The sequence below is a fragment of the Leuresthes tenuis genome, unplaced genomic scaffold (genome assembly GCF_036924035.1).
Source record: "Leuresthes tenuis unplaced genomic scaffold, fLeuTen1.0.hap1 SCAF_20, whole genome shotgun sequence".
In the NCBI taxonomy this organism is placed as follows: Eukaryota; Metazoa; Chordata; class Actinopteri; order Atheriniformes; family Atherinopsidae; genus Leuresthes; species Leuresthes tenuis.
This window is the reverse complement of record NW_027325374.1, coordinates 16776717-16801874: the sequence shown is the minus strand read 5'-3', so window position 1 is coordinate 16801874 and position 25158 is coordinate 16776717. Positions and strand designations below refer to the sequence as shown.

General features: G+C 42.0%; 2 protein-coding genes across 2 annotated transcripts; one reads left to right on the top strand and one right to left on the bottom strand.

Annotated features, from left to right (window-relative positions):
- Positions 1–2361: 2361 nt before the first annotated feature.
- Positions 2362–8318, top strand: chadlb (chondroadherin-like b). The gene is made up of 10 exons (XM_072373280.1): positions 2362–2541; positions 2706–2900; positions 3079–3234; positions 3327–3472; positions 5248–5529; positions 5617–5836; positions 6565–6838; positions 6931–7343; positions 7435–7601; positions 7843–8318. The coding sequence occupies exons 1-10, from the start codon at positions 2362–2364 to the stop codon at positions 8108–8110; spliced, it is 2301 nt and encodes a 766-aa protein (XP_072229381.1). The 3' UTR covers positions 8111–8318.
- A 393-nt stretch (positions 8319–8711) lies between these two features.
- Positions 8712–16998, bottom strand: l3mbtl2 (L3MBTL histone methyl-lysine binding protein 2). The gene is made up of 18 exons (XM_072373468.1): positions 16895–16998; positions 16026–16459; positions 15798–15894; positions 15485–15618; positions 13825–13900; positions 13489–13565; positions 13128–13245; positions 12721–12855; positions 12494–12579; positions 12115–12361; positions 11632–11696; positions 11251–11352; positions 10930–11077; positions 10694–10776; positions 10350–10584; positions 10187–10252; positions 9953–10096; positions 8712–9624 (listed from the first exon to the last, which is right to left on the bottom strand). Exons 2-18 carry the CDS (start codon positions 16374–16376, stop codon positions 9236–9238), a joined length of 2553 nt encoding a protein of 850 aa, XP_072229569.1. The 5' UTR covers positions 16377–16459; positions 16895–16998; the 3' UTR covers positions 8712–9235.
- Between the last annotated feature and the right edge of the window lie 8160 nt (positions 16999–25158).

Sequence of the window (25158 nt, the reverse complement as noted above, 5' to 3'; positions counted from 1 at the left end):
CACACTGGTGCTCAGCTATCCAGTTGCGGCGCGTCCTTTATCGTATTTTGCGCTCCCCCAGCTAATATGTTGCCGGTATGTACAGGTCATCTCTGCTTACGCAACGGGATTTGCCCAATGGTGAAAGTGCGACATAAACTTTGATTTTTGTGAAATTATTACTGCGTTCAAGCCGAATACAGCTTTTGCACCTTCCCTGCCGTGAGGGCACACTTTCAGAGGGAACGCATTTTGGCACGACACCGGCAGGGAAAGACACTGTGCGTCTTTGTGCGCGGCTGCTCCTCTGCGGTTTGGATAGTTGATCCTCAAGAGGACTCACACAAACAGTCTGGATGGAGGAAATTCCTCGGTCTCTAGTTTCTTGGTTTCTTTTAACAAGGGGTCCTAGACATTTTATGCTGGTCAGGATCAGTGCATTCGTTACCTCGGTCCTTTAAATCAACAAACTGAAATTTTAATTTCAGTCTGGGCTTCTTTAAGGTCCAGCTGTGACAGGATTCGAAGTGGCACATTCAACAGAAAGGTTCAGGCATGGCATAGCAGCACAAAGCAACACTTTGAGACCCCAAATTTCAAAGTGTTGAGCTGCTGAGCTTTTCACGTCCATTCCTGAGGATCAAGACTGTTGATCCAACATGGGAATGTGGTTTTAAGGGATTCCAGTGAAGACTAGTGCAGACCAGTCTGACCAAATGACATTAATTTCTGAATGAGGGCTTGATGACTTTTTATTGTCAAATTAAGCTCTTGAAAATTAAGTGAATCTGACATACATGAGTTAGACCTCAGCGTTGATTGTACAGAATATAAAGCATCCCGTTTGCCTCTCCACATATTCACCGAACATTGCAGGGCCTGTATGGTTTTGCAAACGAAGGCCCTATCTAAAAACGGGATTTGATTGGATTCTCGATGTGATGGACTACTATTTTCCCTTAAAACTAGTAGGAATTATTTGCAGAAACATAATAAGCACTTGCATCTTTTTATTTAGTAAACAATTAAGTACAAGAGTGACCTGTAAAAGTGTTGCATTACAAATTCATTTAACGGTGTGCTGAGGAAAAAGTATTAACGTCATATCAGTTTTATGTGACTAAAATAGCTCAAGTACAAGTGCAGGAAACAGACCCTGTAAGTGAAATATTATCCTGAAATGAATAGATTCTTAGCACTAATCCATTAGTGCGTTAGTGACATTTGTTTGTGGTAGCAGGCCCAATTAATATGATCCGAAATATAACATTCATTCTGTAATTTGTTCAGAAGGCAGTGAGTCCTTTCCTGAATGGACTTTCTCTGTTATGGTGCTTTGCTGTCTTGCGCCGACGTTTGTAAGTCAGCTAATGAAAGGCAGCTCAGTCAGGTTGAGATCAGGTGAGTGGCATAATGCGTGTGCTGTGAAACACCATCCAGTCAGCTCTGGTTGAATCAGAACAGATAGAATATTCATCAACACTTTGAATTGTTCTTGCTGCTTCTGTTCTCCCTTCATCAGTGAACAGTTTTGACCCAATGACATTCGAAGCCACCCACTCCCACACGATCACATGTTCTCAATGGGTTTTAGGGTAATGCTGCCTACTTCTGATCATGAGCTGTTCTAAGACTGACCCACACTTTTATTTTATTCTACCTTTTTGGTCCTCCGGGTAATTTTGATGCAGGTTGGTCTTTGTTTTATGTTTCCAAAGAGTGCTGTTCCATAGCTGCTCTCTTTTTAAGATGTTTTTTTTGCAGAGTTTAATCTGCCTCTTCTTCACCAGTGTGTCCTTTTTTTCTTCAGAATGTAGCAAGCTGTTGCAATTTCCCTCTCCTATCCATGAGATCCGTCTTATGGATTTGTTTGGTTTTGTCGTCTAAAACAGGCCTGTTGGGCTTCCCTTTAGAGTTCCGCATGTTGTAGGTGTACATCACCAGATTCTAAATGCAGTTGACACACTTTTCTTTTCAGACCTCTAGCCTGTTGAACTGATGAAGATATCACTGCAGAAACAAGCTGAAACTTTTCCTCCAATTTGAATGAGAATGCTTTTAAGTTGAGAATTTGCACTTAATTTGCAGATGATATTTATTAGCTATGGACTGTAGTCTTATACGACAGGCTTTAGATTTAAAGGGTTTACAAGAGTTTGTTATGGAAAAAAATTGTGAGGGAAATTAGAAAAGAGCAATAACATCTAAATCAGTCCACTTTTTAAAAAAAAGCACACAGCATCATAGATCTGAAGCAGTGTGCAAAGAATCTCTTTTGGTGCTTTTTATCCCCAAAACATCCAAATGGCAGCCATTTTTGGAGTTTTTAAGTTAAATGTTGACTACTGAATGACGTAAATGTTGTTATTTTTTCCACTTCAGATGTGCTCCCAGCTCCTTCCTTACACACCTTACTGGCCTCTACTGCTCAGCATGCTGCTCCTCTGTGTGCCTGCAGCTCACACAGCAAAGTGTCCACAGCAGTGCGTCTGCGACCAGATCCAGCTTACAGTGGCCTGTATCAACAAGAACCTGACTCAGGTTCCTCCTACTGTTGATGAGGTGTCTTGTTCACACACATACCAGCATTTCAGTACTATCCTCTCCACTAAATGCAAGCTTTAGTGATTATTTCATTGATATATACAATTACAAGCTCTTGGCTAACTTCCCTATTGATATTAGTCATTGTATTCAGTCTAATATTTAATCTTCTTACTTTATAGATCACAGTGAAGTTGGATCTTCGAGGTAATGACATTCAAGAACTTCCCACCGGGGCTTTCAGACACACTCCCTACCTGACTCACCTGTCGCTGCAGAGGTCTAACATCCGCAGAGTGAAGGAGGGGGCTTTCCGCGCCCTTGGTCGCCTGGTCTTCCTCAACTTGGCCAACAACAACATTGACATCCTCTACCAGGTGATCACAAACTTGCAGATCCAGTTACCGCAACAATTAAAGATCTCCCCATAGATCTTCCTGTCACCTCTGCATAGCTTCCATTCCGTCTTATAGCAAAATCTGCAGCTACCCATGTCCACATTTTCAATGTGGCAGAGTAAAAACTTGTTTTTTCTTTTGCGTTTTGTAAACCCAGGAGTCATTCGATGGCCTGTCCTCGCTGAAGCAGCTTATTATTGACCGCAACCGTGTGGAAGAGATCCAACCTGGGGCGTTCTCTCAGCTGGGCTTCCTCAACCTCCTCTCTATCACACACAACCAGCTGGTCTACATCCCCAACATGGCCTTCCAGGTAAACAAACTCAACAACCTGAACGAAAACGCCAGAAGACAGCTCAGCGAAATTCTGTTGTCCATGAAATGGGTAAACTTTCCTCCTTTCAGGGCTTGCAGAACATCAAGTGGCTTCGACTCAGTCACAACTCTCTCAACTACCTGGACATCGAGTCCTTTGCCGGGCTGTTTACGCTCACCAGACTCAGTCTGGACCACAATGAGTTGCAGTTCTTCCCCACTGAAACTATGACAAGGTGAGGCTGCTTGGCAAAATGTAACTGATGTTAAAGCTGCATTTTCAAAAAAAAAAATCAAATTTAAAAAGACTTTACATGTTGTTTTCTATCAGTCATCTAACTTCTGGAACAACTTTTTTTGTTTGTTTTTTTTCCCCTGTACTGGTCATTAACCGTTATCTCGAACAGCTAACAATGTCTCGTAAGTCTCAAAAAGAGAATGACTGGAGAGAAAAACATCATTTTCTCATATTTGCTTTAACTTTGAATATAACTTCATCTCTTCCAGTTGTTGATAATTTAACAAGCTGTGTGTGATATCAGGCTGTCCAAAGAACAAATGGAAAAATAACTTTAAAGGGGTTTGATTTTAAAACAAGTCAAGTAAAAAAAAATCGAAATCATTATCAAAAATCAAGTAATTAGTCAAATTCAGATCCCTTTGGTCTCTGATCAAAATAATCTTCAGTACATGTATACTGTACATAGAAAGATATCAGACCCTTTATGGATTTTGAGCTCTGGTTTATCCTACTAATAACAGCAGTCATTCAAGGCTTTTACAACTTGGCAGGATTATATTTGATGGCTTATATCAGAATGAGAACCAAGCATGAGGTCTAGAAAATATTTAGCTGACTTGTGAGACTTGATTAAAATGCAATAGCCTCGATCATTCTTACATTGAAGAAGTTTGGAGCCCCAAACAATCTTGATCAGGAGTAAAAGGCGACGAAGGGCCTTGGACAGACATAACTGTCGAGCCAGTAGCCACCATAAAATGAGACCCAGACTCATGTCTTCTTCTTTTTTTGACAACCATCATCGCAGCTATCCAGTAACCAGGCTTTAGTGGTAGAGTTGCAAGAGAGAAGTCATTCCTTGCTAAAAGGCACATGATGCCCTGTGGAGAGTTTTTGCCAAAAGGCTCCTGAACAAGTCTCAGACCATTAAAGTAAGATCCCCTTTTTTTGATGAAACTGTGATTTAACCATTTGATGTCAGTTCCCAACATCAGATGTTGAGGAAAGCAGGTGCTTAGCATAAGCTCATTAATCCTTCCTCCATCCCTGCAGTGAAACACTATGGTGGCAGCATTCTGTGGGATGTTTTTCTTTCCTGTGACAATGACCAGGGGTAAGGATAAAGGGAATAATTAATGCAAAACTATAGAGCAATCCTTTGAGTGCTTGAAATCTCTTGGCTGGGGCAGTGCTTTCCATTTCAACAATATATCCACCCAAAAGATATTGCCAGAAAAAAAAAAGAAGAGAAGTCAAGTGGCACCATTTAGGAAAACTCTGTGTAATTCCTGGAGCGATTAAGAGAAATTCTGGACTGAAGCTCAGTGGAGAATCTCTTAATAGAACTGAATATGGCTGTGCACTCCTTCCAATCCAACCTGGTTGAGCTTGAACATTTCTACCAAGAGGAAACTTGGGAAGTAAATATGTGCTAAGCTTGTAGGATCCCACCCAAGAGGCCTTGCAGCTGTCATTGCTGCTTGATGTGTTTTAACCACATACTGACCAAAGGCTCTGAAAATATTTGTAAATTGGATGATTTGAGTTTTTGTTTCATTTCTTCTGATAAATTTCTCTGAAATTTGCTTTTGCCCTTGTGGTGAATAAAAAGCCTCAGATCAATTCTAAAGGTGGGTTCCAAACATTAGGTAATTTAGTCTGAAACTTTGTGTACCGATTTAATTTTATTTGTTAATTAACAACTTTCCTTATAGTAATACACGAGTGATGAATCCTTTTTACTCCACACGTCTCCATTGCTGTATTCAGACTGCCAGAAGTGATTCGTCTCGATCTGAGCTACAACCCCATGACATTCCTGGGAGAAGAGGTAGTGTCCATGGCCAAACTGACCCACCTGTTCTTGGACCACATGTCCCTGCAGGATCTGTCTAAGACATCTGTATCTAAATGCCCCAACCTGATCCACCTGGACATCAGCCATAACCAGCTGCGTGTCATTCAGCCCTTCTCTGAAGGCTCACCCAAGCTGGCTCGCCTCAACCTGGCTGGGAACCCCATTTACTGCAACTGCTACCTGCGTCCGCTCAGGTTCCAGCAGACATTTATGAAATACTCTATGACTGGCTTTCTGTCATCTTCACATTTTTTACCCCTTTTTTTTCTGCTGCGCTACAGAGAGTGGACGATCCGTCGAAAGGTGAAGCTGATAGGGACATGTGGAGGACCGGCCCATCTCTCGGGAGAAACTCTGGAGGCTGTTTACCCTGCAGAGCTGCGCTGCCAGAGCCAGCAGGCCATGCTGGAGGCAGAGTATGAGGAAGCCACCAGGATCGTGCCACCGCCCACCGAAGAGCCACAGAACAAGATCAAGTGTCCTGCCAACTGTGTCTGTGAGGTGCGCGGGTTGTACGAAATGGACTTGTTAGAGTAAAAAGTTTTTTTTTAGTTTTTTTTTAAGTGTATTCACATTTATTTATTTATTTTCATATGTCTGGTTTTAATCCCTGCCTGGGGCCTTTCTGTGTGGAGTTTGCATGTTCTCCCTGTGTATGCGTGGGTTCTCTCCGGGTACTCCGGCTTCCTCCCACCATCCAAAAACGTGCATGTCAGGTTAATTGGTGACTCCAAATTGTCCGTAGGAGTGAATGTGAGCGTGCATGGTTGTTTGTCTCGTTTGTCTCTATGTGGCCCTGTGATGGACTGGCGACCTGTCCAGGGTGTACCCCGCCTTTCGCCCGATGACTGCTGGGATAGGCTCCAGCCCACCCGCTACCCGATTAACGGACTGTCGGTATAGAAAATGGATGGATGGATGTCTGGTTTTACTTTATTTAGTGGTTTACACTTGGATTTTCAGCCTATGCATGAGGTGCCTGCTTAATCAATCGAGCTACCTATTGCTGCATTTGTAGGTCTTCCTAACGGTTTATAAAAACAACCCTTAGACATCATGTGTTGAGATGTGGGTTCAACACAGATGGAAACCAGTGGTGTGTCATACTTTTGTCTGTAGTAGGAAAATGTGTCACAGAAAAGTAATCAATTTCACAGTTATGGGAAGGGTGAGAGTCTGAATACAGACGAGTTTAAAATATACTCGTGTGCCCTGTTCTTTGTCCACAGGCAGACACGCACCACTCATCCTGTGAAAACCGTGGCCACACAAAAGTGCCTCGAGGTTTCTCTCCAGACACCCGTCTCCTTGACCTGCGTGGCAACCACTTCCATTACATCCCTAGCAACAGCTTCCCCGGTGTCGCCCAAGTTGTGTCCCTGCACCTGCAGCGCTGCAAGATTGTGGAGGTGGAAGGAGGTGCTTTCAGTGGGATGAAGGGACTGATATACCTGTACCTGTCTGAGAATGAGCTCACTTCCCTGAGCCCTGATGCCTTTAAAGGTCTTTTATAATTAAAGCTTTATAAGGAATGTTTCTTCATCTCTTACTTTTCTATGCTCTCATATGTTCATTTCTGTCATCTAAACCTGCAGGTCTCCCTCAGTTGACTTATCTCCACCTGGAGAAGAACCGCTTTGTCGATTTCCCCAAAGAAGCCTTCAAACTTGTGCCCAGTCTGTTGGCACTTCACTTGGAGAACAACACAATCACCAAGCTGGAACCCGGTATCATGACCGAGGCCAAGGGTCTCAGAGCCCTTTACCTAACAGGGAATGCCATCGACCACATTTCATCCAAAGCTCTGGATCAAGCGAATGATCTTGATACGCTCCACTTGGGGGGAAACAAGCTGAAAGAGGTGCCCACAGAAGCGCTGAGCAAGGCAAGGAACATCAGGGATCTCAGGCTGTCTGGTAATACCATTCGCTGGGTGGGGCCAAATGCTTTTCATTCTCTAGAAAGGTCACTAAAGGAGTTATATCTGGATAACGTGGGACTGGAGAAGGTGAGTAGAGTAGCTACATACCTTTTATAATCAACTTTTTTTTTTTTTTTTAAATCCTATCCTTTTACCACTGTAATGTGTCACTCTCCAGATGTCACAGAACTCCCTGGCAGGTCTGGGTCCAGGGTTGAGGAGTCTGTTCTTAGAGGGTAACCAGCTGGAGGAGGTACCTGACTTCCACCCGTTCACTTCTCTGGAGGTCATCAATCTGGCTGACAACCCTCTCATGTGTGACTGCCCTCTACTGCCTCTACGCCTGTAAGACTGCTACATTTAATGCAATGACACCTTACCTGCTTTGACCAGTTTCTAAAGCTGGGAAATGTTCTTTAGGCCAAGTATGGACATCTTCACAAAGATAAAAACAGTTTACATAGATATTCTTTTATCTGTGACCGTTAGTTTTAAGGCTCAGATTTTGATAAAACACTCACAAATAATAAGTTTAGTTAATAAATAGGCATTTAATAAAATAATTGGATCCTTCCTCTTCATCTAGGTGGATTGAGAAAGTTAACCTTAAGGTACGAGCCACCTGTGCCAATCCTCCTGAAGTGAGGGGTCGAAGGGTCAAGGATGTACACGTCTTCAAGGCCTGCCCTGGCGGAGAGAGTCTCCCTGCCCCACCCACAGGCACCCCGAAGCCAGCCAAGGAACCTAGGGCCACCAAACCCAAACCCAAATCCAAAGTTCGCAAGAGTCTGAACACAAAACAGGGCGCCACAAAGAAAGCCATCAAAACCACAAAGAAACGCAGCATGGCTTAAATGCGTTGCCTTCGTTGTGTCATCTGCACTGACGTATTGAAATCTAGTAAAGTGGCTCAGACAAAAATGTGTTTAGGATAAACATTCAGCTGAATTCTCCGGTCGTAAACGCACCTCATAGAACCTCCTGCCTGGCAGTTTTTAATTCGCCCCATTTATCAGATTGTTATTTGCTGAAACTTTCCTCTCGCTGTCACATCGACACAGTACTGGCAAAGATTAGGAAACAAACCTTAAATTACATTCCCAGCGACAGCTAAGTATGGAAATATTTAAGTGACACCTTTAAGCAGCGCAACAATTTAAAATACAATCATCTGTTTATATGTACTCTTTGGATATTCAGCCATTCCCATCATTCTGGTAGAGGATGTTCCTGTTTTCTGACTTTTTAAAGGTGTCTTTGGTAAAGTTTGTTTTTGAGTTGTTTTTTTTTTTAAGGGATTTGCACCTTGAGATGAACCCTCAGTGCTCTCTTTGTGTTTGATGTGAATAACCTTAAATTAAAGTTGAGTCTTCACCGTAAGTCCATCATTATATTTATACAACTTGTGTTGGTCTACAGCTGAAATAAACTTTCAGTTTCCTGATATTTCTAGACTTTATTGTACATCATGCTGTTAAGAGCATAGACTTTTAGCTAGAGGCAGCTCTCGTTGAAGATGTGGCATTATTAAAAAAATTAAGTCAGTGTTGGGCCTCGTGGTCGTTATCCTTCACTCGTACCCAATGTCCTGGTCGTAAAGAAAACACCAGCAAGTCAGTAAATGTAGGAAATCATTTATTATTGACTGGATTTTTACAAAAAGGAAACCTCCAAATATGAAACGGACCAGAAAATAAAACTTTAGAAAAAAAAGAACTTGTCTGGTGTTAGGTTCCACTACACAGTGACATTTCTAACATGGAGACAGTGAGGTAGTAAACTCTCAAGGCTGGTCCTTATGAAACGCATACAATCAGCTTTTAGGCATAGAAAAATGGGCTTTAAATGGATTTCTTTTAGATTAAACTGTTTTAGATACCAACCATGGCTGATTCAACTGTAATATACTGCCTTTAACTCTGAACCACGTCTTTACTTTTTCTTATTTCCACAATAATCTTGAAGCAGATGAACTCGTCTCACATCACCAGTTCTTCAGCTTCCCCTGTAGTGTCTTGCTCTGTGTTGCTCTCCCACGTCTCATCCATGGTACCGTCGTGGTCTTGGCTCCCCTCCTCTAGGTCCAGGTTTTGTGTTTCACTTTCACTCTGCTCCATGTCGCTTTCCCCAGGGAAGCTGTCCTCCTGAGAGCCTCGCGCTTCGCCTCCATCCTCTGCTGCTTTACCTTCCGTTGTCTTTTTATGCGTTACGTCATTCAAGCCGCTCTCCTCTGGTACCTGGTGTGGTCCCGGTTTGATCTGGTGCCCTGCCTCCTCCTGTTTGACTGTGCTCACACAGACTTTTTGCAGCGTTTCTGGGGGCTCGATGGGGGTCTCCATCTCCTCTACTTTCACCTGCACTGCAAAGACTACAGACACACAATTCAGTCAACCAACAATTCACAGTTTATACATTATATTAAGACCGTTGCCAAGTGGAGACTGTTTGACAACAACTCATTTTGAAAAAACAGCCTCTAAAGATATGGACTGTAAAAATAATTCGACACCTTTTTGTTAAAGCCCCATTTACAACAATCTTATCTGGTCCGATTGATAGAAACAACAATGAGGAGCATCTAAAACGCATCAAAGCTGAAAGGTTGAAAACACAGCATGTCCTCTATCTAAATGTGCTAAACGGCGTTTTTTGCCTGCATCTTGCCTTCATTGAGAGTGCGAGAATCGTTCACTTACTCTCCTCCTCCTGTGGCTCGGTTTTGGGCTGGATGAGTGGCACATCTGGGGGACGACTTTGCGAAGTGTTAATAACCTCAGCCTGATGATCAGCATCGCCTCTTGCTTGGCTCATGGACAGCCCCCTCTTGGCGCCCCTCTTTTCTACAGAAAGCAAAACAAGACAATTTTACACAAAAAACACCTTAATGTGTTGTGACAAGACTCAACGCAGATTGCTGAATCAAAACGTACTCTTTCTTCCGTACGTAAAGGGCTTGGGTTTCTTGTTTCGCGCCAGCTGGTTTTCATTTAAATCAACTGGAGAATCAAATCAAACACATGACATTTTATTATTGCATTCACATGGAGTTAATGACGCTCACAGCACTTTGAGTATTTCTATCACGTGCTTTACCGAGTCCAGGAGGTGGCTGGAGCTGGTAGCCCACGAGTTCACACCAGCCAACGGGGTAGATGTCTGGAGACTGGTGGTCGATCCACTGGTCAAACTCGTCATCCCATCCGTCAAAGTGGATAAGCAGCAGGCGGCCGACGCAGCGTTTAACAGTGGCCACGCACACCAGTCGTGGCTCCATCAGGTCCACAGCCTCTAGCTTCATGTTTGGGGAGAAGCTGTGACCGCGGTAATCCTGAAAAAAAAGAGCTATATTATTTACTGAGAATCTCTAACAGAGTGTGGTCACACCATTCAAAGCCACTGCCTCACACAGCAAGACTTCATACTAGGTTTGGACTTACAGCGTTAAACAGTCTTGCAGGTGCCGCTTTGGCTTTGGATTCCTTCAAGTATTTCTCCCAGGTGAAGGTCTGAGGATCGTAACCTGCCAGGACACAGATGTCATACAAAGCTCATTGTGTTGTTTTTCTCTGGATCAAGTGAAGTATCAATCAAGCACAAATATGATGAAGCAAATCATCACCAACTGTGATCCGAATTAAAGAAAAGCAAACAAATCAGGAAGGTTGATATTTACCTTGAGGGACAGTGAGAAGGATGTTGTTCTTTTTGCAGAAATGAACTGGTAGAATGGCATGAGAGGAAGCATGGTAACAAAACCAGTCGGAGCCATTGTTCGATATGGTACCATCAATACCCACCATTAGGTAGCCATCTAACAGCACCTTGAGATAGAAGAACAGGGATAAAATCACCGCTCTGCAGGGGTCAGGAGGTTGTGTAATATGATGTGTAATCCAGAAACGATGGCTACTTAAAGCAGAGGACCACCTCAGTGTCAGATGAAGGCAGATTAAACAAACACACAAAACCAAAAATACAAAAATAGTTGCCTTACCTTGTGTACCGTGGCCACACAGATATTTCCCAGGTTGAGGGGATCAATGGCCTCCAGCTTCATTCCTTCTTCAAAGAAACTCCCCATATAGGTGATCCTGGGCTGTGGGTGGCACAAGATAAATGCTTTAACATTCAATATCATGGATTACAGTCTTTCCAATACTTTGAAAATAAGTTTAAATCAGACAAGGGTCCATGAGTAGTGATGCTACAATCAAGAACATCAGTAATTCCTTTATTAGAATGAATGCACCGCTGTCCATTGTGGCATTGAAAGTATGCTAACACCTCAGCAACAACAACAAAAAAAAAAAGAGTTGTTTGGTGCATCCATTCCTTTTTCAGGTGATAAATCGTATTTAGTACGATCGCTTCTTACCTTTTTAAAGAGCATGACTGTGCTGTCAGAGTTGCCCCTAAAACAACTGTAGGCTTCCACGTTTGCTGTGGAAAATAAGCAAAACCTTTGTTTTAATTGCTGTACACAACACATCTAACAGCGAAAAAGCACAATATTCCACTACTGACGGGATTATTATCGACCAGCAAGAGCAGATTCTAATCATTTCATAACAGTAGCTGCAATTTTTTTTTTTTGTTTTTTTTGTGCCAACTTTATATACATGACACCAAACCATGAGGATGTGGAAACATACAGACTTTGTAAAAACTGACAAAGTGAATCAGTATGTTTTCCAGATTCCGGCAGTTCTTCCATAAAACACTGCAAATAGACTTAAGAGGCCATACAAGTGGGGAACGAAAAAATATAATTCATTTAATTAAAATTTTAAAAATCAAGCCCAGACTGTCCTCTTTCATTTTCTCCATTCAACAACCCAGACCCTGTTTTTAAACTTACCACATGCTTTGATGGCATGACCCACTTTGTCAGACCAGCCTATGGGGTGTAGAAGGGGACTCCACATGTGGCACCAGAAGTCAGCGACTACGTTCTCTGGGGCATCGCTTTGGTCCGTGTACACCAGCCGTAGACGGCCGCCAATAATGGAGTCTATGATGGCCACGCGGGTCCGGCTCACGTGTTTGGGATCTACCACCTCCACACGCATGCCGACTCTGAAAGGGATCTTCATGCTATCTGCCAGCTGGGAAGAGGAAACAGGGAGGGTGGCAAAGTGACAGAGATAGTGGTTATACAGCATGTTATCAGCTCATTTAGTTTAATTTGGTAGTCGTTTCACATGACAGAGGGTGCTGTCAATCAACACAAAAGTTACCTTCAGGTAGAAGTCAACAGGTCGAGTGGTGGCCCCCACCAGCTTTTTCATCAGGTAATCTTTCCAGTCTGGGATGTTCTGCACATCTACGGACACACAATACTAAAACATCAGAATATAGCAAATCACACCCATTTAAATCAATCCCTGTCTATTGTATTAACCCTGAATAAAGTCCACTCTGCTCCAGGCTTTAGTAGAGTTAGGCTTTCAGTGGTGTACCTCACCTTGCGGTGGCACCAGCAGCTTGCTTGTCATGGCGCACCACCCGATGGGGTTCAGCTCTCCTGAAACGAGGCTGCCCCAGAAATCGTGGCTGCTGTCGTGCTCAAAGCCCTCGTATCTCAGCAGAGCTTTGTATCCTGCAAACCAGACAAGAAGGTGAAGGGAGAAGAGTTGGGTTGGGTTAACAACCAGCTGTGCTTTCTAAATCTTCAGCATCATAAACAGTATCAACTATCAATGTTGTGTTATGTATTTTTCGTTTAAGTCCAGCTGTGACACTCTCATTATTGCCTGCAGCCTGGCCTTTGGGTGACAGTGTCGCTTGCTTAATAATGACAGTTTTCCGTAATTTAGCATTGTAACCAACAAGACAGACAAAAACATTAGAAAACTAATAAAATGTACACACCAGCAATCTGGATGACTGTGGCAATCCAGTAGACTTTACTGGGAAGGACTGCATTTGTGTTCAGGACCTCCACCTTCATCCCTACTGTGATGTCATCCCAATAGGTGTAGAGTGGAGCCTGCAGAAGGACACAGGTTTTCATCATCATGACATGGAATTCTGAGCAAGGCTCAAGGCGTATTTCTAACCATTTTATTTATCCTGATATAGCTACATAAGACAGCACTTTCACACCTTTGTTAATTTTTTCCAGCATTTTCTGTTAATATTTAAACATTCATAAGCTGGAATAAACAGCTGATGCTCCTGCTGTTTGAAAGGTGCGAGAACACAATTTGCTGATTGCACATGTGGGACTCACATGTGAGAAGCAGGAGACGGACGCAGCCAGAGAGGCTTCCTTTTCCAAGTAGGTGCCCCAGTCGAAACCAGAGGATGCTGCAAAATGGGACGCATCAGAGGAATCTTACATGTCAACAGGAGCTCATTATCAGAGATAATGCACATTTATCCAGTTTCCTATGTATTTGTTTTAATGTGAGGTTCTTGCAAGAGGAGCAAACCTATGAATAAGATATTCATTTTGTATTTCACTGTGGACTGATTTGTATACTGCAGGTCATTTTGACTTCTGCTCGAGGAAGGAGCATATGTGTGTGTTTGTGTGTGCGTGTGTGTGTGTGGTAAAAGCCTTTACCATCCACTCCTGCTGGGCCTGCGGAGGCTTTGTTCACCTTAGTCAGCACAGTAGCTTTTTTTGAGGGAGGCTTTCCCTGAAAAGAGGAGATGGTGATCAGATCCTATCCTCTGCACATGAAAATTCATCAACCCAAAACTGATTTAAAACGTATCAAAACTCAAAATCTCTGGGTTTGCTTTCCTTGCCTGGCGGCCCATGTTCCTGCTAAAGCTCACACAGAGATCTTTAGCCTTTATTGCAACGTTCGGTTTTAAACCAGAAATTCTATTACACAAAATCTCATGTTATCCTGTATTAACGTACACAAAACAGTTATTAGCCCATCACTTTGAAAATGGACTCCTTTAGCTAGTACAGAGAATGTCCATGATGCACACGTGGCATTTTGAGAAGGTAACTTTGCTGATTGGTTTTAATTCTTTGAATCACCTCAACAGTGTGCACACGGGGAAAAACTACAGTCGCATAGAATCACAACAAACTGAGGACCGATTTACCTGAGCAGATAATCTTTCCATTACTGACATGTCAGAAAACAGATGAAAAGCTGATCTTGTCAAAGTGCTTCTTGTGGCCATGTTCCTACTTACAATCATTGTGGGCAGAAAACCGAGTTATTATTGTTCAAAATTGTTTTTAAAAAAATGTCCACTGTCCAATAACCTTATCCAAGTAACAATAAACATAAAAAACATATAAAAAAAAAAACATTTCGAAGAAATGTAAGTACCATATTGTTGCTTTACAACAGTGTTTACTGCAACAGGATTCTTTAAATTCAATGCCTTTAATCGCTTTGCAGGTCAAGAATAGAGGCCTCACAGGACAAGAAATGTTTCGCCATTCTGTCTTGACCTCACCAACTTACTGGCTGACCCAGATAAACGCGCTTGTGGACCGACTTGGTCGGGAGGGCGGTGGCTTTGAGGAGCCGCGCGCGGCGGCTGAGCTGATGCTGCGCCTCCTTGTAGTCTTCAGGCTGGAAATGCTTCTGGCAGACGAATAGCTTGTTGAGAACGTGGAGTGGGGTATTTATGTCCATATTTAAAGTGCGCAGCCACTGCCTCAAGCGCTCAGTGTCGCCGAGGGGAAATCGATGAAAGACTATGTTCGGCCGCTTCGCGCTGTGGCACGTGTCGACGCAACACGTGTGAACCATTTGGGACGTTTATCATAAACAGGAGGCTGAGCTGAAGTTAAGGCAAGGGTCAGATAAGTCCACAGGCAGCCTCTGGCGATATTTCAAGTCGAGATTTCAAGCCGAGCGCGGGCATCTTCTTCTTCTTCTACTACTTTTTTTCATTGCCCACCGCCCCCAAATTTCTGCAGTGGTGGTCCCTCGTTATATTTCCCCGTATACTGCCACCGTCTATTCGCTATTACTAACAATACAGAAAAAACACAAGCTAATAAAAAGGTTTTTAATAATTATATTTAAAAGGTCTATCAGGGTATTGCTGTCAAACGAACGTTTTCTGGGGCGAGGTGAACACTGATGGAGATTTGGCTCAGAGTAGAGCTGCTCCTCCTCTGCATCATACCCTAACATAGGTAAAGAATACGTTCAGGACACCTCACGGTAGTTTAGTAACACTGCTAAGCACTTTCAGACAGCAGGGGGGCAATCAAGTGAACTGAGGAGATCTGTTTTTCTAACCTGCAGGCGTGCCAGTATGGAAGTCCTCTTGGAATTTGATGAATAGGAGCGTGAGCAGGATATGCTGCAGAAACGCTTCGTCTTTGAAAAGAAGGTGTTAAAATTGCCAGTCGTTCCACACATCTCACAAACCGCTGTAAGCAAAATGTAGAACGTAATCCGAACAGTTATACTTTCAGGTGTCAACAAACTCTGTTAGTAAGACGTGTATCGTATATCTTTTTCTTTATAGTAAAAGCTGTTTTTGACTGACTTTAGTATAAAAATAACAGTAACTTGTGTATATGTTGTGTTCTCACTATTTGTTCCCCACCTGGTCGCTCACCTTTGCCTTTTCCTCCAGGTTTCAGTCCTCTTCGTGTCAGATGTTCTTCATCAGACTCTGTGGGTGCCATTTTATGTTTTCCTCCCTGTCAAGAAAGAAAATCTCAAGTAAACCTACCTTTTTTTTCTTTTCTTAAAGTCACAACTGTACACAACTAAGAGGTTAAAAGAAGCTCTTCCTTTCTCCCTGCATCAACTGACATCTTTGGCTACTCACATTGATAATCTGCTCTGTTGTTTCAGCTGAAAATCTCCGGCGTTGGATGACGGGCAGGCAGTTTTTACAGCCCACTCCACTGCAGGAGGAGCAGTGAGGACGGACAAACACTGTGGGAGCAGCCCCTGTCCTCAGCTTCAGACCCCCTGTAGGCGACCTAGCCTCGAAGTACTCCTTGCCAAAATGGTCACTACAAAGGTGAGAGTATGGTGTGGCGACCCACTGGGCACGGCTCCGCTGGACCTGCTTCTCCCACTTGCGAAATTCATCTGGTTCCTTTGGGAATTTAAACAGCGTTACACCATCTTCAGTAGTTTTGCCACATCCGTAGGCCACACAGTGGTATGGCATTCTGACAAAAGGACTGTTAATTCCTCAAAGTCTACTTGCAGTAGGTCCTTTATGCCTTGAGTTGAAAGGTGTCTCTCAGGGAGCTCAACAAAGGAAAAGGAGAATTTCATGTTAAAATTAGCACACTATTCTCTATCACAACATTTTCAACATCTATTTCTGGTGACATTACTGATTCACGTTTACTGCTTCTTTGCTCGCTAACATTAGCTGCAATTGTTGAAATTGTATTTGTCAACAATATAACATCTCCTGAAGACAAACAAGGGCTACCGAGGAAAAAAGCATTTGTTAACCGAGTAAACACAGAATAAAAGTCGTTAGCGAACCTGAGATAACAGAATTAGTAGACACTAATAAATCCAGTTTATTTTTCGAGAGCAACCCAACCAAAAACACAAACGAGGGTGTCTAACCAGAAGCTACTGTACATGCAGGGTAATTGCTGAGTGCTTAAAGTCCACTTGTCCAATTACAAAGCAGAAATTTGCTAATTATTAGTGTAAATGCCAACTTACCGAATGCAATAATGTCAAGGCACTTCGAAGAGAAGAGCCAACATTTTCGTAGCACCCGTACTGTAAAGTGTTGTTTGGTCGCCTCATTTTGACGTCATAAACATTCTTCTTCTACTAATTGAATCCATGTTTCCAAACCGGTAGGTGGCGGTAATTTCCATTGAATACCTTCGAATTCCGTCACTCCCATTTCACCTCAAATAGCCTTTTACCACATTTCTTTCAGTTGCGGCTCAACAGTAATCTTGATTTTTCTCATGCTGAAGATAATTCTTGTGGTATGACCACAAGAACCACACCTGCTGTCTGAATGATTTTTTTTATAAACTGGCTAATATCAATATGAGCTAAAATCTGAAACAATTGCCTTCAATGAACCTCAATGCACTGCACTACACTGTTGTTGGGATGAATCCAAATTACCTCATTCCACATTATATGATGAATTTTCAATATGAAAAAGATAGCATCTAGCATTTCTCTCTTTGTATTGACTTACTTATGTTCCCAGCATAATGGCCTCATTCTGTTCTGTACATCTCACCTCAATTTTTTGTTTTCAGTATTGTAGTGAACCTTTAGTTTAGTCCTTTGGTTTAACATTTTTCTCAATTACTTTACAGAAGTTGGATGTGGCAAACATTGTGTTGCTTCTTTGTCTGTCTAGTTTCCTGGTTTGGGACGGCAGGGGGATTTACCACCTTCCCAAACTTGAATGGATCAATATTTGTTTGTTGATCTAGCTAATCTGACCTTGTTGTACTGCTGACATTTTTTTTGTATGTGGCATGTTCACTTGGCTTTTCTGTCTTCATTGTGAGTTTCTCTTCTTCTTTTCTCATCTTCAATAACATTGTCTCAACCGTAACTTTTTACCATAATATTTTTCATATTGAAAATATTCTGAAAACTGTGATCCCTTTAAAAAAAAACATTTTAAACATTTTCAAAGTTTATTTGCAGATCTGATTTCATTACCTTCTTTTTCCCACCATGGTACAATCTTCTTTTTGTCCTTCACTATTGTCCTCTGAATACACTGATTTGCTGGGTTTAGAATAAAATTATATAGAAAATTGACTAATAAGTTAATATAATTCTCAGTGAGTATGATGAAGCAACCAGATCTGTATCCCAGTGAATCAGGAATTCCTCTCAAAATTTCCTCCCAACTCTAACCTATTTCAGCTGCTTTAAGTTGATGATAATTTCCTGCTACTATAACTCCTTTACATGAACAAACCACAAACAATATAGCTCACCGCTGTAAGAGCAATAGATAATTCTGCCTCTGATCTCATATGTACTCTTGTGCCAGCTCTATCATTTGCACACAATAAATCTCTAACACACAAGAACTCTTCAATCACCTTTTCGCCATCATTGTTACCCCGTCATATACAGAAGGCATTAGGGTTTCCACTCCATATCACTTTCTCTCCTAGCTGCACTGCTAATTCATGCAGTATGCACAGCCTCTTCCAGGCATTGTTAAACTTAACAACTAAGACATCTCCTTCTCTTGTACACATTTCCACAACTCTGCTCCTTTGTCCCCAAACTCTATTTCCTATACATGGTTTTAAAAAGATTACCCATGCTGCCTTCCTACCTCGCACTTTGAGCGCCATCACAGCTTTCATTAGAAAGTCTAACTCTGGCATACATTATTCATCATTTCATTTTGAGATGTTAAATGAATCCTTTAAACTCTTATTTTCTATTAAATTTGCTAACTCCATTGTCACCAAGAATCCTCATACTCACCATTTTCTTTTGAATAGTTAAACTTCAGAATGCCAAGACTTAGTTTGCCAAGTTCTTTAACAAGTCTCCCTCTCTCAAATTTAAGCCATGACCACCTCCTATTGCAGATTTTCTAGTTCCTTAGGCCCTATGCTCTCAAGCTTATATTTACATGTTTATCGTCCTTTTTTGAATGGAGATCTTTTAATTCCACCCTGACAACCTCTCATTCAAGCTCCTTTTACTGCTTTGACTTGCAAACAGACCCTCTTCATCTTGCCTGCTTCTTCATTCTTGTCCACCTCTCCCAATGGAATGTATCCTGTTAAACCTTTTTCAATTTGTAATCATCAGTAATACCATCATGATTTTATGACAAACCATTTATGTCAATCCAGTATCTAGTGTTGTTCTTTAGCTCCATTAACTTGTGCAGCATTCATCTTTTTATGTCCAGGGGATGCACAGCCGTCCCCAGCTCAAGGCCAGTCTTCTTTTTCAGTATGTTCAGTTTCTTTGAGTCACTGGCTCTAATCCTGCTTCTCCTGGTTAGTTTTTAGTTTCGCCATGTTTTCCTCAGTCACTCTTGCCCTGGTCATCAGCTTCACCCGCATGCTTTGTTTTTCCCCTCAGCTGCCTTCACTCACCCTCATCCATGCCATTGTCACTCATGTTATCAGGTTTGTCCGTGTTGTCCATGTCAGGTTTATGTCATAGTTACGTTTTTTTGTATTCCGGCTCAGCCGTGCCTTTTGTTTGGATTGTTTTAAATAAATCTATTATTATTTGGAATATCTGCATCCGGGTCCTCTCTTCACACAACCATGCTGCATCATTATGACAACTGCCGAGCAGATTGCACTCTCCACCACAGACTTGTAGAATTTATTTAACATCTTGGTGCAGACATCGAAGGGCCTAAGCTTCCTGAAGAAGTACAGTCTGTTATGTCCTTTCTTGTAGACAGCCTCAGTGTTGCCTTTCCAGTCTGGTCTGGTGTCCAGGTAAACTCCCAGGTAACTGCACTCTTCAACTCAGGGCAGCTGTAGCGGCTGTAGCTCAGGAGGAAGAGCAGTCGCCCACCAATCGGAAGGTCAGTGGCTCGACTCTGGCTTCCCCAGGCCACATGTCGAAGCGTCCTTGGGCAAGACCCTGAACCCCACGTTGCCTCCCAGTGTATCATTGGGGAATGAATGTGTGTATGAATGATTAGAAAAGCATGTAGTTATGTATCCTAAGACGTGCTGTATGAATGTGGCACGTAGTGAAGCACTTTGAGTTGTCAGTTAGACTAGAAAAGCACTATACAAGTCCATTTAACTTCTTCTCTTTGGATGGACAGTGTTTGCCTTATTCCTGATCCTCCTAAAATCATCTTCTTTTGTTTTGTTTGTATTCATCACAATGGTCAATCACACCAGGCCGCAAAGGGATTGACCAGTTCCCTGTACTCAGCCTCTCGTCCATTACTGATACACCCAACAACTGTAGAGCCATCTGAGTATTTCTGGAGATGACAGGACTCTGAATTGTACCGGAAGTCTGAGGCGGACTGAGCGTACAGTCCTCTGTGGCGCTGCTGACCACCTTCTCAGACACACCAACCTTTCAGTTTCACAATTTGTGTTCTGTTTGTCAGGTAGTCAATAATCCAGGTGGTTGTGGAGGCATCAACCTGTATTATTTGCAGCTTTTTACACAACATCGCAGGCTAAATTGTATTGAAAACCCCTGAGAAATCACAGAATAGGATCCCCACTGCTCATTGATTGACCGTTGACCATTGTCCACATGAGAGTGGGCTCACTGACACAGGTTGATGACGACATTTTAAACACCCACCCGGGGCAAAAAGCAAACTGTAGTGGATCCTGAAATGTTTTCACTTGTTTATTCGGGTGAGCTAATAATGGTCTCTCCTGGACTTTCATAATGTGGGATGTTGGAACAACCGGTCTGTAGTCACTGATGGCAGATGCATTATATATATATATATATATATATATATATATATATATATTTTTTTATTTTTTTTATTTTTTTTTAGTACTGGAACAGGGCAGGATGTCTTCCACTTTGTCTTCCGTTGTCCTGATTAATGCTGAGGTTGAAGAGGTGCTAAACATAGCCCTGTCCAAACTTTTTTTGGGATGTGTCACTGTCATCATATTTTTTAAAATGAGCTAACATTTTTCATAAAACAGTAAAACGTATCATTCTCAACCTCTGCTATATTTTCTATGTCCTATATGTTTAGCCCCTTGGTTCCTGTTGTGTAAGAGCATATCCACTTAAAAGAGTAGATATTGTTGAGACCAATGGATGGATCCAAATGTAAAGACAGTGACTGGATAAGCTGATGCTGAGATTTATGAACAGAACTGAAGGTAAGTGTCTTCAGAAAGGTGGAAAGCATCTTGATGGCAGATGAAGGCAAATAATTTATCCAAGGACAATAAAGATGGTTGAGTTCATTGGAAACGAAATGAGTAAATTCAGAAAGACGGGACAAACAGTTTTGGCCGAGGAAGAGAGATTTACCACAGGTGAAAACCATCTAACAACGAGGGAAGTGGAGCACTGGAAGAAGATGCACTCAAACTGGGAGAAGGAGGCGGGGAACAGCCACGACACAACTCGTATACTAACTCATTCGAGACCGATTCTCTTTTTCTCATTACCATCCGCACTGCAGAGCAATGACCTTTACACCCAGCAGAACAGAGGGTTTTTCAGCACATCCACTGATGACTGGTGACAACAGTTTACCTCAGTAACAGTCTACTGTCAGTTCTTAAGTCATAAACCCCTCTCATATCTACCAGCGTAGTGTTGGCTTAAACACTTAAAAAAAGGATACAAATTATGAGGATGTTATGAATCATGCTCAGACGATGAGTGACACCATTGCATTCAATGACAATGATGTGTAAGTTAAGCAATGTTTCTCCTGTGGTGCGGTCAGTGGGTCACTGTTTCAGGGAACCAAAAGTCCAGTATTCAAATCATCTGGTGGCCAACACCAGCTTCACAGAAGTATAGTCATGTGAAGTCACGTTTCTTAAGTGTTTCTTAAGGTCAACAAAGGCTTGTTATCTGCCTGGATTCCTCTTATTGTTATTGTTACAAGAAACAGTTGATCATTACTGTAAGACAAGAAGGTCGGCGGTTCGGCTGGAAATTTTCAGGAACTTTGAGAAATTCTTCAGATATAATGGCAAAAACCATCCCACTTATTTGATGAAGCCAGCACTTATGAGGAAGACTCGCGCAATTAAAGATCAATCAAGTAATTATCTCAGTAACTGAAGATAAGTTTCCTGGAGTCACCAGCCTCACAAGTCAACCCCTTGGTGGGTTGTAGACACATGGTGACATCAGAGGAGACTTTGTGAACCTGGCCTTCAGGGTCAAACTGTGTGTGCAGTTTTAAAAGTCAAACCAGCATATAACCAACATGGCTACTGCAGCATTTTGCAGCAGCAGAATCCCATCTTACTTGCACCTATCAGGACCATTTGCAGTAGAAAAAGGTGGCGCTATTTGACCATGAGGCTGAGTGACGAAGCGGTGCATCATTTGACCTAGCTTCTGCCGTCAGCCAGCCTAAACACACTTGAGATGGTTTAGGATGGGTTCGACAGTAGAGTGAATGAAAGGTAGCCAACAAGTGCTCAGCATACAGTTCCTTGTAAAAGTATTCATCCCCTTTTTTCTCCTCTGCCCTGGAATTAAAATGAATTTTGCAGCATTTATATCATCACGAGACTGACCTTTTCCCAAATTAGGCCCCATGGGGAATTTATGCATGCAGACTGAAATACCGATAATTGCATTTGTAGAATATGCTACTTGGTCATGAAGCGACTGCATGTAAATTGTAAATATTGCTTCCATGAAGGTGATGGCTGCATGGTAAAACAGAATGCATTTACTCCAAACCATTATCATTTTTAACAAGTAGTTTGGATTTCTAGACCTAACCAAGTGAAATTAGTCATTACAACCAGTCAGGGATCAACACAATTTAATTGTAACATGTTGAATTTACATTTAACCACCACAACATGGCATCCACCAGAGTGGTGATGATAAAACAAATGGTGTTATTTACTGAAATTGAGAAAAACTCAATGCGATATATTAGTCCTATACTCATGTTATAAACACATGACAAAAGTGATCAAATGTTCTGAGGGTTGTTGGGTAATTCCCATCACACATTCTCAATGGGACTGGCATCTGTGCTGTTACCAGACCATTCCAATACATTCAAATGTGTTCCCAAAAACCACTTGAGTGTTGCTTTTAGTAGTTTGCTAAGGGTTTTATCATGCTGAAAGGCAAACCACTGTCCCAATCTGAATTATTTGGAAGACTGCAACAGATTTTCCCCAAGAAGGTGATACTGTGGACAAATTTAGCCACAGCATGATGCTGCCACCAACACGCTTCCCTATGGGGTTCTCCAGTCTGCTGTGGAGCTTTGCGGCACCTTAAGTTAACTTTTGGCCTCTGTGATCAATTCCCTTCTTGCATAGCCCCTGTGGTTTTGCTCTCTTTATGTGGTGCCATACTCTTTTCACATCACTAACATCCCAAGAGGCCTCAGTACTCAGTTCTAAAACATACTTGCTCTGTAAAACAGCAACTATTTTGTGCAAGTATTTTCACAACATATTGTGCATTTCTTCTGATCATACATGGAATTAAAACATAAATTAACAGTTAGTATTAGTGTGGAATCATATCATCAAACTGAGTGCAATGTACACGATTGCCACCCCTAAATACAGTGAAACTGAAATGTGAAAAGAAAAAAGTACATCCTCCTTATTTCTAAGAATTTATGTACTAAGATGCAATAAGAATTAGGGGACTTGTGTAAAAATCTACAAAAAATAGTGAGGTAAAATGAAAGAAAAAGCAATGAATATAAAAAAAAGGTTAATCTAAAGTAGTGTGGGGATATCTATTCCCTCTTCCAAAACCATTATTTTCTAAAGCCTCATTGTGCAGCAATTATAGCAGCAATTCTCCAAAGGTATGTCAATATAACCTTTATTTATTTAAGTTTTTTGCCCATTCTTCAAAGCAAAATTGCTCCACCAACTTCAAGTTGGATGGGTTCTGCTGGTGTACTATTTAAGTAACATCACAGATTCTCAGTTAGATTCCATATGCTTGCTGACTCTCCCACATGCCTTTTGGTGAACCTTTCTGTAAGCAATGACTTTTTCTGGCCACTCTGTCACTCAACCCAGCTCTGTGGAGTGTACAACTATAGTGGTCCTATGGACAGATACACCAGTCTCCACTGTAAAGCTTTCCAGCTTCTTCAGGGTTACCTTTGGTCTCTTTGTTGCCTCTCTGATTAATGCCCTCCTTGACAGTACGTGAGTTTTAGTGGATGATCCTTATTAGGCACCTTTGTTGATGGATTCTACAGTGCTCCATCCGTCCATTTTCTATTCCCACTTAATCCAACTCAGGTTCGGGGGGCTGGAGCCTATCCCAGCTGTCATTGAGTGAGAGGCAGGTTACACAGAGACGAACGAGAAAAACAACAATCCACACTTACACTCACTCCTAGGGACAATTTAGAGTCACCAATTAAACTGACATGCATGTTTTTGGACGGTGGGAGGAAGGGGGCCACAGAAAGGCCTCCAGCCCTGATTCGAACCCTCTTAGTATGAGGAGACGGTAACCACCATGCAGCATCACCATCCCTCAATGGTGCTCCACAGGATTTTAAAAGTTTCTGATATTTTCTATTGCCCAAACCTGATTTAGACCTCTCCACAACTGAGCTCCTTGGTCTTCATGGAGTCATTAGCTTGGTGGTGCCTATTGACGAGCCGTGTGCCGATGTGCTGTATTTGGTTTTCACCAAACATGGTGCTGTGCATTATAGCCAAATAATGCAATGGTTCAGTAATATTAAAAAAAGATAAGATATAATGATTGGCTGTTGAACAGTATGTTCTCAAAGTTAGATTTGGAAGAAAAACACTGACTTCTCAGACAGCTTTTTGTCTTTCCTCAAAGACACACCATTCTGAGCCTGTTAAAACCCAATTTAATGTAAGGATTGATTCACTTAAAAAAAAAAAGAGAGCAACCAGTAATCTTTTTGAGAGAAGTGACAATTTTTTTTATTTTTTGCTTTTCTTAAGAACTCCAGCTGCTAAACTGATTGAAAAATAAAAATAAAACAGCCAGCTAGCATCAAAGGTAACTGTTGAATATATCACAAATTCAGTTCTTGAAGCTGAACTTCAGAAACTGGAGGAGATACAACTTTGGATTTTTTGCATAAAATAATCTTCATAAAATGTTTTTTTTTCTCCCTGTAATACGCATATCCAAGTCAATAAACATACTTTGTCCACCATTGCGGCTGCACATTTGTCAGTTGTATTTTTTTTATTTGCATCCCCTCATCCTCACCCGCTGCCACCCGCAGCACCACCACCGTCACTTCGCAGGCAAACAAGCCTTTTCTGCCGACATTA

Coding starts and splice junctions, on each gene's coding strand:
- chadlb (XM_072373280.1), top strand. CDS start 2,362: ATGTGCTCCCAGCTCCTTCCTTACACACCTTACTGGCCTCTACTGCTC. Junction 5,530..5,616: donor TGCTACCTGCGTCCGCTCAG/GTTCCAGCAGAC, acceptor GCTGCGCTACAG/AGAGTGGACGATCCGTCGAA. Junction 6,839..6,930: donor GAGCCCTGATGCCTTTAAAG/GTCTTTTATAAT, acceptor CTAAACCTGCAG/GTCTCCCTCAGTTGACTTAT.
- l3mbtl2 (XM_072373468.1), bottom strand. CDS start 16,376: ATGCCATACCACTGTGTGGCCTACGGATGTGGCAAAACTACTGAAGAT. Junction 12,362..12,493: donor CTGTTGACTTCTACCTGAAG/GTAACTTTTGTG, acceptor TCCTCTTCCCAG/CTGGCAGATAGCATGAAGAT. Junction 9,625..9,952: donor CGAGCCACAGGAGGAGGAGA/GTAAGTGAACGA, acceptor GTGTGTCTGTAG/TCTTTGCAGTGCAGGTGAAA.